Source organism: Mustelus asterias, chromosome 11 (assembly GCF_964213995.1).
Source record: "Mustelus asterias chromosome 11, sMusAst1.hap1.1, whole genome shotgun sequence".
Lineage (NCBI taxonomy): Eukaryota > Metazoa > Chordata > Chondrichthyes > Carcharhiniformes > Triakidae > Mustelus > Mustelus asterias.
Window position 1 is genome coordinate 19,736,499 of NC_135811.1, and position 13,714 is coordinate 19,750,212.

The 13,714-nt window shown below is 45.6% G+C and overlaps 1 protein-coding gene across 1 annotated transcript in view; it reads right to left on the reverse strand.

The window, feature by feature from the left end:
* Nucleotides 1-4,026: 4,026 nt before the first annotated feature.
* LOC144500850 (uncharacterized) overlaps nt 4,027-13,714 on the reverse strand; it is a 77,465-nt gene continuing 67,777 nt past the window's right edge. The window contains exon 6 of the mRNA XM_078224325.1: nt 4,027-4,163. Coding sequence (XP_078080451.1) covers nt 4,027-4,163 — 137 coding nt within the window. The remainder of the gene's footprint in view (nt 4,164-13,714) is intronic.

Genomic DNA, 13,714 nt, shown 5'->3' on the forward strand with positions numbered 1-13,714 from the left:
GACCTTGTCAAATGCCTGACTAAACTCCATGTAGACCACATCCGCTGCACCACCTTCATCAAATATCCTTGTTTCTTCCTCAAAAGATTCAATTAAGTAGTAAGACACAACTTATTCTTAACTAAGCCAGGCTGACTATCCCTAATTAATCCAAGCCTTTCTCAGTGACAGTTTATCCTGATTGATTCTAATAATTTGTACACCCACGAAGTCAGACTGACCAGTCTATAATTATTTGGCCTATCCCTCATACTCTTTTTAAACAATGGTACAACTTTTGCAGACCTCTAATCCCCTGGTACCTCATCCGGGTGAGGAGTGAAAAATGATTTTCAGGACATCCTCTATTTCCTCCCTGGCTTCCTTTAACAGCCAGGGATACAGTCCATCCAGCCCTGTTGATTTATCCACTTTCAGGGATGTTAAACCCTCCAATACATCCTCTCTCATTATGCTTATTGTATCTAATATTTCACACTTCTCATTAACTGGGATGTCTGTATCATCCTTCTCCTTTGTGAAAACTGAAACAAAGTATTCATTAAAAGCCCTGCTTACATCATCTGCATGAATAAATAAATTACCTTGTATATCCTTGATAGGCCCTACCCTTCCCTAGTTATCCCATTGCTCTTAACTTACTGATAAAGCAACTTTGGACTTTCCTTGATTTGACCTGCCAATATATTTTCTACATTCCTCTAGGCTTTCTAAAGTATTAATTTTTTTGCGACGATCATAAGCTTTCTTTTTCTGCTTTATCTTACTCTGCTCAGAGATAACCAGGAGGCTGTAGGTTTGACAGTACTGCACTTTTTCTTTCTGGGACATGGTTATGTTGTGCTCATAAAATCTCGCTTTTCGATGGACTGGTCTGTCACTGATTTCAGCAGACCACCTCTCTGTTTTTGTAAGATTTGTCTTTCCCCAATTCAATTTTTACTCCTGTTCTATCTTTAACCTTTTCCATAATAATGCTAAATCTAACGTATTATGGTCACTATTTCCAAAATGGTCACCCACTGCCAATTTATCCACTTGCCCAGCTTCATTTCCTCAGACTAAATCTAGGATACACTCTCTTGTTGAGCTTGTTACGTGCTGGCTAGAAAGTTCTCTGGAATGCAGTTCAGAGCCAGAACTTTGCAGCCACTCATGCCGGCGGGATCTTCGGTCCTGCTGACGGTGCACCTCCGCTGCGGGTTTCATGGGGGCGAGGGATGCACTCAACGGGAAACCCTGTTGACAACTGTGGAAACTGAAGATCCCACCATCGGCCAATGGCAGGTCACCCCTTGCTACTGCGAAACACACGATGGGTTGTGCACACGTTCATTTGGTGCGTTCTCCTACTTCTACACTCACTAGCACATGGCATTGGGAATAATCCAGAAATTACTTACCTGCTCGCTAATCTCTTTCCTAATTTCCTAAACACAGTCTGCAAGACCTCGCCCCTTTTTCTACCTGGTACCAATGTGGACCACGACCTCTGACTGTACACCCTCACCCTCCAGAATGCTCTGAGGCCGCTCAGTGAGATCCATGACCCTTGCACCAGATACCATCCAGGAATCACATCTGTGACCACAGAACCGCCTGTCTGTTCCATTTTGTTGCCTACCTTGCTGAATTTGTCTTTCCGGTTCAACACTGTCTCACTGACCGCAACATCATTCCTGTCTGACTTAAAGCAGTGGTATAATACAATGCAGGCCTACATTTTAGTTCACGGCAGTATGGAATGCTCTGGTTTTCAGTTATTTAAGATTCTAATGGTTTGAAGTATACCCCAAACCCCTGGACTTGCTTATGGGTGTTAAAGAATGATGATACTGTAAACCCATTGCCAAAAGTGCCTTCATGCCATATTTGCTCCTCTCCTTAGTTTTTCTATTACTTTAACTACTAACGTAAGACCTACAATGGCTTGTGATCAGTGGTCTTTTTAATTTTCCTTTGCTGTGCACAACCTGTTTGTTGCACTGCACAACCCCTTCAAAATTTCTCCATAGAGGCATATGTGTGCATCTTAAAGGAACTCTTGGTTGCACGCAGACTTGGGAAGACAATGACCTAGTGGTATTATCACTAGACTATTAATCCCGAAACTCAGAGCTAATGTTCTGGGGACTCGGGTTCGAATCCCGCTACAGCAGGTGGTGGAATTTGAATTCAGTAAAAATTATCTGGAATTAAGAATCTACTGATTACCATGAAGCCATTGTCGATTGTGGGAAAAACCCATCTGGTTCACTAATGTCCTTTAGGGAAGGAAATCTGCCATCCTTACCCGGTCTGGCCTACATGTGACTCCAGAGCCACAGCAATGTGGTTGACACTCAACTCGGGCAACTGTGGACGGGCAATAAATGCTGGGCAGCCGGCGATGTCCATGTCCCATGAATGAATAAAAAGACGACTGCTTGTTGCTTGCACGGTATATTCTGCATTGATGCATGGCTGCACTCCCATGCAGCTTAGACGCAACGTAGTCAGTGATTACTATGATTGTCAATCCAACCAATTCTCTTTAATTGCTTAAAGTTGTGAAATTTTGATGATTGGTACACTTGACTCTGAACTTTAAATTTGAATGTTTTGCCATCCAATTCGAGGCTGCCCTACTTGGGAGTAGAAAGGAGAGAAATACTCTCACTTGCTGCAGCCACTCTGCGGAAAGGAAGAATTGCAGTCGCCTGGCCTTTTCTAAATGATGCAGCCGCCTTGTTGGTTATCAGATATCAGCTTTGGTGGCGGCTGTGTATTGGGATTGTCACTTCGCAGAGGAAGGTGTCTGCTTGCGAGCCACCTGCAGGCAGTTTAGAATGGGAGAAAATGGGATGAAAAGGTTTCTGATAAATGCTTTCTGTTGAGGGGATCTGCTTGAAAGGATTACACATACCGTTTTTCCAGATGATAAAAGACCTGGTAATCTTAATATTAGGAAGTCTCGTTGATCCTTTCCTCTACAGGGCAGTATATTCTGTTCAAGGGACAGCCACATAAAACCGCAGTGCTCCTCTGGAATTCGGCTGCTGTTTCCTTTATTGATGGTCATATAAATGTGAAAGAAGTTAGTGAAAAAAAGATGTTGCAATGCAACTTCACAATTATTAGTCAAGGACAAAGTAGACTTTACCTGTTGAAGCTAGGCTAAGAAGTGATTAGAGCTTAATTGGTATGTAGTTCAAACTTGCAAATAACGATTCTCGGGTTGGTTAAGTTTACTTTTTAGATTACGTTCTTGAAAGAACTCTCAAAAAATGGTTTGACATAAGATTTTTAAGCCACATAAAAGATAACATTAAAGTTTCAAGGGGACAGACCCCAGGACAAGATAACAAAGATCAGAATAATTGTCTCTTTAACTGAAAATTGCAGCATACATACTACATATTTCTTAGTAACAACTGTGACTACTTTTTAAGAAGAACACTTGTTCTCATTAGTAGTATGTATATTAAATGTTCTGAACATATGATTCACGTTGAGGTGTACAGAGAAATTAAAGTACCAGTATTACTGCTAAAATTGTTCAGTTTGTTGAATAGATGAGATGGTAGTGACAGTATCACGAACATCATGTGGGTTGATTGATACATTTGAGAACAAATGTTGTTCCACTGATTTACTGTCTCAGGTACTTCAGGCCGAGACAACTTGTTAACGAATTTAATATGATGTTATGCCAATAGCTTTTGAAAATTGCAGTTTTGAATGCAGTCTGGTGAATTACATGTTGGAATTATGTACTTCTAAATACACCTCGGGCCATTTCTGGCATGTCAGCACAGGGCTGCATTGCTTTTAAAGTGCTGACAGCTTACTGAATTATCATAGAAAGTGAGCAATAATTTATGTTCACAACTGGAAACTGCAGTAAATCTGTTATACAATTCCCAAAAACGGAGGCACATTCCTACAGTGATTTCAAATGAAATTTTAAAGGCCCTTTAGAACAAGTTATGTCACATTATATCTTTTCTTATTTACACTTCCAAAGTGAGGGTATATTTTTAATGTTCACATAATGTGCACCAGGTATAACCATTGGTGCACTTTTGTATTCCCATTGAAGGGTTCAACTACATCATTCCTCATTAACTCAGGCTCCATATCAATGTATAGTTTAGAACTGGTTTTCTTAGCCAAGCACGGGGCTAAGAAGCCAAAAAAATGAAGCAATTTGTAAATTGTAAATCAGCCTTTGTATTTCTCGTACAAAACCTGTGAGAATGGTTTTCTTACTGTGGGAACATTTTTCAACCTTGTTGCCAGTGCTGACATGTCTCATCTCTAAACATAATGAACATGATTGCATGGCAATTACAATCCCTGATTTAACTATTTTATGTTAACAAGTCATGCACATGATACTGTGTTAGTCATCTGGTCACATAGCAATTTTATAAAAGTTTGCAGCACAAGTGGTTTTGTTAGAAATTAACATATAGGATAAATGGTTAAACAGCACAAAACAGTAAATTTCCAACACAAGACATTCAACTGTTGAAGAAAACAACACAGATCAGTTCGAGACTTGTAGAAATTATTAACAATTCAATCGACTAAAAAGTGCAGAGAGTCTCATTTCAGGGATGATGTGTCTCTAGTCACAGACACCTTTCTGACATTTTCTTCAAACAATCCCCCCCTGCTCAGACTGAATAGTGACCAGTGAAGCACATCTTATTGTACACCTGGTTTTGTCTCTTGCCACATTCTAAGACCATGAGCAGAAATGTACGAAATTATAAAACATGACATTCAGTTTATTTCACCAAGTTACAATTCAAGATTCCTGTTAACCAATGTCAGGGCTATTTGTTAATATAACAAATCATATAAAAACATTTCTGCAGCCGTCTACAGTATATGCAGAATTTGCAATAGAAGGGCCAGTAGTAACCAATGATTGAGGAGCTAACCTCATTTTACATGTAACAAACTGCTAGGCTGTTCTTTCTGAGGTAATCACCTTCTTAGATTATAGATTAATTTCCTGAATTACTGTATTTCACTTGGACACCTACAGACATTGAGCCGAATCTTCAAATGCGAGTGGGATCCACTGCTGTCACAATTTGAAAATCAAGGTCCGGGAGGTTTTCTTTTTAGAGTGCGGGCATCACTGGCCAGGCCAGCATTTATTGCACATCCCTAATCACCCTTGGGAAGGGTAGGTGGTGGTTTTGGGATCCCAAAACCTCTGAGACAGTTTGAAATTTTCATTGTGCTGCTGGAGTAGAGAGAACAGGGAACCCTCTCACTGTCAATTAATGGCCTATTAAGCTCCCTTAGAAGCTTGTTGAGGGGCAGGGGTGGCTGGGAATGTAACTTTTAATGTTTATTTTGTTGATCCCAGAGAATGGTACACTTGCCTGGATGAATGCAGCTCCAACAAAACTCAAGAAGCTCGACACACCCAGGACAAATCAGTCTGGTTGATCTGTAACCCATCCACAAACATTCACTGCCTCCACCACTGATGTGCAGTGACAGAAGTGTGTCCCATCTACAAGACACACAACAGGGACTCACCCAAGACTCCTCAGACGGCACCTTCCAAACCCACGGCCACTACCATCTAGAAGGAGCACATGAAAGTTGCCCTCCCAGCCACTCAACATCCTGACTTGGAAAATATATCACCAATCCTTCATTGTTGCTGTGTCAAAATCCTAGAATTCCTCCCTAACAGCACTGCGGGTGTATCTACATCACAGGGATTGCAGTGGTTCCAGAAGGCAGTTCATCACCACCTTCTCGAGGTCAATTAGAGATGGGCAAAAAATGCAGGCCTTGCCAATGATGTCCACGTCCCATGAATCATTCTCATGTATTGAAAATTCTGACCATTTGATGAGCTGACCTCATTGGTGGGACAGTGGCTGGCTGGTGCCTGCCATCACTGCTGATACGAGGCAGACGCCCCCCCCCCCCAGAGATGGTTGCTGCAACTAATTGGGTGGCAAGATCACCTCCAGCCCAATTAGGATATTTGCATTAAAAATAGCCTCACGAGAGCAATGCAGTTGAGGCATGAGGTCTGGACCCGGAATTCATCTGGGTGTCATGTTCCTGACAGTGTTTTGAAAATCTAGTCCACTATTTCAAGAATTACCACGGGATCTTTAACAACCACACAAATCTGTTTGCTTCCAGAAATGAAGGGTTTGTTGTATAAAGAGAGATTGAACACTTTAGGCCTATACTCTCTGAATTTAGAAGAATGAGGGGAGATCAAATTGAGGTATAGAAGATGATAAAAGGTATGGGTATAGAGGTATGGAGCAAATGCTTCCCCTTGTGGGGCATTATAGGACGAGAGGTCATAGTCTTAGGATAAGGGGTAGCAAATTTAAAACAGAGTTGAGGAGAAACTACTCCCAAAGGGTTGTGAATCTGTGGAATTCGCTACTCTAAAGTGCAATGGATGCTGGGACAGTGAGTAAATTTAAGGAGGAGTTAGGCAAATTTTTAATTGGTAATGGGTTATGGGGAGAAGGCAGCAAAATGGGGATGAGGAGCATATCAGCCATGATCGAATGGTGGAGTGAACTCAATGGTCCGAATGGCCTAATTCTGCTCCTATATTTTATGAACTTATAAAAGCTCATCCAAAAGAACAGGACCTTCTGACAATACAGCACTTGCTCAGTCCTGGACTGGCACTTACACTTCTACCTCCAAGATGAGAGACACAAGAGATGAAAGTAGACCATACAGCCTACCGAGCCTGCTCCGCCATTCAATATGATTTAGATTGATTGTGGCCTCCAGTTTCTGCCCATTCCCCAAAATCACTTGATTCCCTGAGAAGCCAAACTTTTGCTTATCCCAGAGGAGTGTAGATTCTTTACAGAATCTCTACAGTGCAGAAAGTGGCCATTCAGCCCATCGAGTCTGCACTGACTCCCAGGATCCCACCCAGGCTGTTCCCTGTAACCCCACGTATTTACCCCACTAATTCCCCCTAATCTACACACCAAGGGGCAAATTACCATGGCCAATCCACCTAACGTGCATACCTTTGAATGTACTTTGTGCTTGGCTGAGGAGCCAATGGTGCAAAGCTACCATCTGTGGGATGACTGAACATCTCTAAGTCAGAATCCCACCGAAAAGAATGATGCGTTTCTGTGTTTTGTGTTTGACCACACCTCAGTCTCTCTGAACATCCACATTTATTGTTTTAAACCTTTTTAACAATATTCTGCTTTTCTATTCTTACCACCAAGTAAATATCCTCACATTTTCTCACAATATACTCTATCTGCCATCTTGATGTCCACTCAATTGACCTGTCTTGATCTTCAAGAGTTCCTGTGTTCTCACAACTTACATTTCCACCTGGCTTTGTATCACAGCGAAGGTGGATACATTACTCTCTGTCTCTTTGTCTAATCAAAGAATCCTACAGTGCAGAAGGAGGCCATTCGGCCCATCAAGTCTGCACCGACCACAATCCTACCCAGGCCCTATCCCCATAATCCCATGCATTTAGCCTAGCTAGTTCCCCTGACACTAAGAGGCAATTTAGCATGGCCAATCTACCTAACCTACACACTTTTGGAATGTGGGAGGAAACCGGAGCACCCGGAGGAAACCCACGCAGACATGGGGCGAACGTACAAACTCCACACAGACAGTCACCCAAGCCGGGAATCGAACCCGGGTCCCTGGCGCTGTGAGGCAGCAGTGCTAGCCATATGCCACCGTGCCACCCTTTAAGTCATTAATACAGATGGTAAATAACTGATGCCCCAGCACTGATCCTTGCTGTTATGTATTGTATGTCTTGTCTGGCTTGCCGTATCTTGCAAGCAAGTGCAATTGCAGGATCCATGTTTTCTTGTTAGTTTGATGACTGAAAAAATAAGGGACAGTTGCAACATTAACAACCTCCTATGCCTACATGTGTACTGATTAATCCTTGAAGGGTGCCAGGACCAAAAATGTTATAAACTGGCGATGAGGACAATGAACCTTTGAAGTTATGTCACCCGAAAAGTGAAACTAAAGTAAGAAAACTTTATTCTTCAACTGATCCACATTTTGCATTTGCAATGCACTGCACTGCACTGCAGGAGAAGACTGGCAGTTAAATGCAGGGGCATGCAGAGCTTGGAACAAAAATAAACCAGCAGACTTTAAAAATAAAAGGAAATTGTAAAGTATAACAAGAAGTAAGAAAAAAGCAATGGAACTGTTTGAAGATTTCAAAATAACAAAATGGCAATCAGAAGCATTATTGCAGTAAGTTAAAATAAAATCCAAGACACAGGCAGCACGGTGGCATAGTGGTTAGCGCTGCTGCCTCACAGCACCAGGGACCTGGGTTCAATTCCAGCCTCAAGTCACTGTCTGTGTGGAGTTTGCACATTCTCCTCGTGTCTGCATGGGTTTCCTCCGGTGCTCCGGTTTCCTCCCACGCTCCAAAGATGTACGAGTTAGGTTGATTGGCCAAGCTAAATTGACCCTTAGTGTCAGGGCAAATACATGGGGTTACGGGGATAGGCCTGGGTGGGTTTGTTGTCAGTGCAGACTCGATGGGTTGAATTGCCTCCTTCTGCACTGTCGGGTTTCTATGATTCAAAAGTTAAGAATAATAACAACAGAAAAGAGCTGGTGAAATAAGTTACTATATTGGGGAAAAAAAAGGGTTCTGATTGGACCACTTGTGGGAAACAAAATGAAACATCGAGCAGAGACTTCCTGTCATCACTAAACATTTTTAGCCAATTTTAGATCAGAAATGTGAGCTGATGCATTTGGTGGAAGGAATAAACGATCTGGAAGAAGGTGTAACTGGGGTGATCAGTAAGTTTGCGGACGACACGAAAATGGCTGGATTTGCAGATAGTGAGGAACATTGTCAGAGGCTACAGAAGGATATAGATAGGCTGGAAATTTGGGCAAAGAAATGACAGATGGAGTTCAATCCAGATAAATGTGAAGTGATGCATTTTGGTAGAACTAACTTAGGGAGGAGCTATACGATAAATGGCAGAACCATAAAGGGTGTAGATACGCAGAGGGACCTGGGTGTGCAAGTCCACAGATCCTTGAAGGTGACGTGGAGAAGGTAGTGAATAAGGCATACGGCATGCTTGCCTTTATAGGACGGGGCATAGAGTATAAAAGTTGGGGTCTGATGTTGCAGTTGTATAGAACGTTGGTTCGGCCGCATTTGGAATACTGCGCCCAGTTCTGGTCGCCACACTACCAGAAGGACGTGGAGGCTTTAGAGAGAGTGCAGAGGAGGTTTACCAGGATGTTGCCTGGTATGGAGGGGCTTAGTTATGAGGAGAGATTGGGTAAACTGGGGTTGTTCTCACTAGAAAGACGGAGGATGAGGGGTGACCTAATAGAGGTGTATAAAATTATGAAAGGCATAGATAGGGTGAACGGTGGGAAGCTTTTTCCCAGGTCAGTGGTGACGTTCACGAGGGGTCATAGGTTCAAGGTGAGGGGGGGGAGGTTTAACACGGATATCAGTAGGACGTATTTTACACAGAGGGTGGTGGGGGCCTGGAATGCGCTGCCGTGCAAAGTGGTGGAGGCGGACACACTGGGAATGTTTAAGACTTATCTAGATAGCCACATGAATGGAGTGGGAATGGAGGGATACAAAAGAATGGTCTAGTTTGGACCAGGGAGCGGCGCGGGCTTGGAGGGCCGAAGGGCCTGTCCCTGTGCTGTATTGTTCTTTGTTCTTTGTTCTTTGAATAGGCAATACAAACTTAATGGCACAATTCTAAAGAATGTGCAAGAACAGAGGAACCAGGGGCTGCACGTGCACTGATCTCTGAAGGTGTCGGGACATATCCAGAGAGTGGTTTGCAAAACACTTGGGACTTTGGCTTCTTAAATGGGATTTTATGACCTCGCTCAGGCGAAAATTCCATTCTGCGAGCTTCACCCGCCCCGGTTCCGGGGCAGGTAAAGCGGTGAAATTCCACCATTGAGTACAAAAGCAGGGAAGAAAGGTTGCAGAGGAGATTCACCAGGGATGGAGTGAAGGAGGAGGGATTTAGTTGCAAGATTAGTTCGAAAAGACTGGGATTGGTCTCCATAGAGCAAGGGAGATAAAGGGGAGATTTGAAAGAGGTGTACAAGATTATGACAGACTTTGAGAAGGTCAAGAAGGGAAAATTCTTTGATCAGTTGATGTACAAGGGTGAGGGGACACAGATTGAAGATCTTGGGCAAGAGGTGCAGGGGGAAGGTGAGGAACAACTTCTTTACGCATGAATGGTAATGATCTGGAACTTGCTGCCCACAGGATAGTCCAAGTGGAAACCAACAATAATTTCAAAAGGAAATTGATAGGTGCTTGAAGGATATAAACTTGCAGAGCCACAGGGATTGAGTGTGAGAATGGGACTGCCTGGCATTCTCCACAGGGAGCTGGCATGGACTCAGTGGGCCAAACGATCTTCTTGTGTGCCATAAATGGCATTATATTGCACGGTCAAGTTCACAGTTAGAGTCATTTCAATGCTGAGCCTCGAGCAAATACTGCAACAGGACATTGCGTAAAGGAGCACATTGCGTAAAGGGGCGCATTGAGTAGAGGAGCGCATTGCATATAGGAGCACATTGCGTGGAGGAGCACATTGCGTGGAGGAGCACATTGCATGGAGGAGCGCATTGCGTAGAGGAGCGCATTGCATATGTGGAAGAGCGCATTGCGTAGAGGAGCGCATTGCATAGAAGAGCACATTGCGTAGAGGAACGCATTGCATGGAGGAGCGCATTGGGTAGAGGAACGCATTGTGTGGAGGAGCGCATTGCGTAGAGTAGCGCATTGCGTGGAGGAGCGCATTGCGTAGAGTAGCGCATTGCGTGGAGGAGCGCATTGCGTAGAGTAGCGCATTGCGTGGAGGAGCGCATTGCGTGGAGGAGCGCATTGCATGGAGGTGCGCATTGCGTAGAGGAGCGCATTGCATATAGGAGCACATTGCGTGGAGGAGCGCATTGCGTGGAGGAGCACATTGCATGGAGGAGCGCATTGCGTAGAGGAGCGCATTGCATATGTGGAAGAGCGCATTGCGTAGAGGAGCGCATTGCATAGAAGAGCACATTGCGTAGAGGAACGCATTGCATGGAGGAGCGCATTGGGTAGAGGAACGCATTGTGTGGAGGAGCGCATTGCGTAGAGTAGCGCATTGCGTGGAGGAGCGCATTGCGTAGAGTAGCGCATTGCGTGGAGGAGCGCATTGCGTAGAGTAGCGCATTGCGTGGAGGAGCGCATTGCGTGGAGGAGCGCATTGCATGGAGGTGCGCATTGCGTAGAGGAGCGCATTGCATAGAAGAGCACATTGCGTAGAGGAGCGCATTGCATAGAAGAGCACATTGCGGAGAGGAACGCATTGCGTGGAGGAGCGCATTGGGTACGTAGAGGAGCACATTGTGCAGAGGAGCACATTGCATGGAGGAGCACATTGTGCAGAGGAGCACATTGCATGGAGGAGCGCATTGCTCAGAGCGCATTGCGTAGAAGAACGCATTGCGTAGAGGAGCACATTGCATAGAGGAGCGCATTGCTCGGAGCGCATTGCTCGGAGCGCATTGTGTAGAGGAGTGCATTGCGTAGAGGAGCGCATTGCTTAGAGGAGCGCATTGCTCAGAGCGCATTGCGTAGAAGAACGCATTGCATAGAGGAGCACATTGCATAGAGGAGCGCATTGCTCGGAGCGCATTGCTCGGAGCGCATTGCGTAGAGGAGTGCATTGCATAGATGAGTGCATTGCATAGAGGGGCGCATTGCATAGAGGAGCGCATTGCGTAGAGGAGTGCATTGCTTGGAGCGCATTGCGTATAAGAGCGCATTGCGTGGAGGAGCGCATTGTGTAAAGGAACACATTGTGTAGAGGAGCGCATTGCGTGGAGGAGCGCATTGCGTGGAGGAGCGCATTGCATAGAGGAGTGCATTGCGTGGAGGAGCGCATTGCGTGGAGGAGCGCATTGCGTGGAGGAGCGCATTTCGTACGTACAGGATCGCATTGCTTAGAGGAGCGTATTGCGTAGAGGAACATATTGCGTAGAGGAGCATATTGCGTAGAGGAACACATTGCGTGGAGGAGCGCATTGCGCAGAGGGGCGCATTGCGTAGAGGAGCGCATTGCGCAGAGGGGCGCATTGCGTAGAGGAACTCATTGCATAGAGGAGCGCATTGTGCAGAGGAGCACATTGCATGGAGGAGCGCATTGCGGAGAGGAGCGCATTGCTTAGAAGAGCGCATTGCTCAGAACGCATTGCGTAGAAGAACGCATTGCGTAGAGGAGCACATTGCATAGAGGAGAGCATTGCTCGGAGCGCATTGCTCGGAGCGCATTGCGTAGAGGAGTGCATTGCATAGAGGAGCGCATTGCATAGAGAAGCGCATTGCGTAGAGGAGTGCATTGCTTGGAGCGCATTGCGTATAAGAGCGCATTGCGTGGAGGAGCGCATTGTGTAAAGGAACACATTGCGTAGAGGAGCGCATTGCGTGGAGGAGCGCATTGCGTGGAGGAGCGCATTGCGTAGAGAAGCGCATTGCGTAGAGGAGCGCATTTCGTACGTACAGGATCGCATTGCTTAGAGGAGTGTATTGTGTAGAGGAACATATTGCGTAGAGGAGCACATTGCGTAGAAGAACACATTGCGTGGAGGAGCGCATTGCGTGGAGGAGCGTATTGCGTGGAGGAGCGCATTGCGTGGAGGAGCGCATTGCATATGTAGAGTGCATTACGTAGAGGAGCGCATTGTGCAGAGGAGTGCATTGCGTAGAGGAGTGCATCGTGTACGTAGAGGAGCGCATTGCTTAGAGGAGCGCATTGCATGGTGGAGCGCATTGTGTGGTGGAGCGCATTGCGTATGCAGAGGAGCGCATTGTGTAGAGGAGCGCATTGCTTAGAGGAGCACATTGCGTGCGTAGAGGAGCGCATTGCGTAGAGGAGCGCATTGCATCTAGGAGTGCATTGCTTAGAAGTGAACATTGCGTACATAGAGGAGCGCATTGCGTAGAGGAGCACATAGCGTAGAGGAGCGCATTGCATAGAGGAGCGCATTGCAAAGAGGAGCGCACTGCGCAGAGGGGCGCATTGCGCAGAGGGGTGCATTGAGTAGAGGAGCGCATTGCATAGAGGAGCGCATTGCGAGGAGGAGCACATTGCGTAGAGGATCGCATTGCATAGAGGAGCGTATTGCATAGCGGAGCACATTGCGTAGAGGAACGCATTGCGTAGAGGAGCGCATTGCGTGGAGGAGCGCATTGCATAGAGGAGCACATTGCATAGAGGAGCGCATTGCGCAGAGGGGCGCATTGCATAGAGGAGCGCATTGCTTAGAGGAGCGCATTGCTCGGAGCGCATTGCATAGAGGAGCACATTGCATAGAGGAGCGCATTGCGCAGAGGGGCGCATTGCATAGAGGAGCGTATTGCATAGCGGAGCACATTGCATAGAGGAGCACATTGCGTAGAGGAGCGTATTGCATAGCGGAGCACATTGCATAGAGGAACGCATTGCGTAGAGGAGCGCATTGCGTGGAGGAGCGCATTGCATAGACAACATAGGCTCTAAGGAGCAAAACGTGGAATCGTTGTGCGTGGAGATAAGGAATAGTAGGGGGAGAAAGACACTGGTAGGCGTGGTCTATAGGCCCCTAAATAATAACTTAGAGGTGGGGAGGGCTATAAACAAGCAAATAATGGATGCGTGCA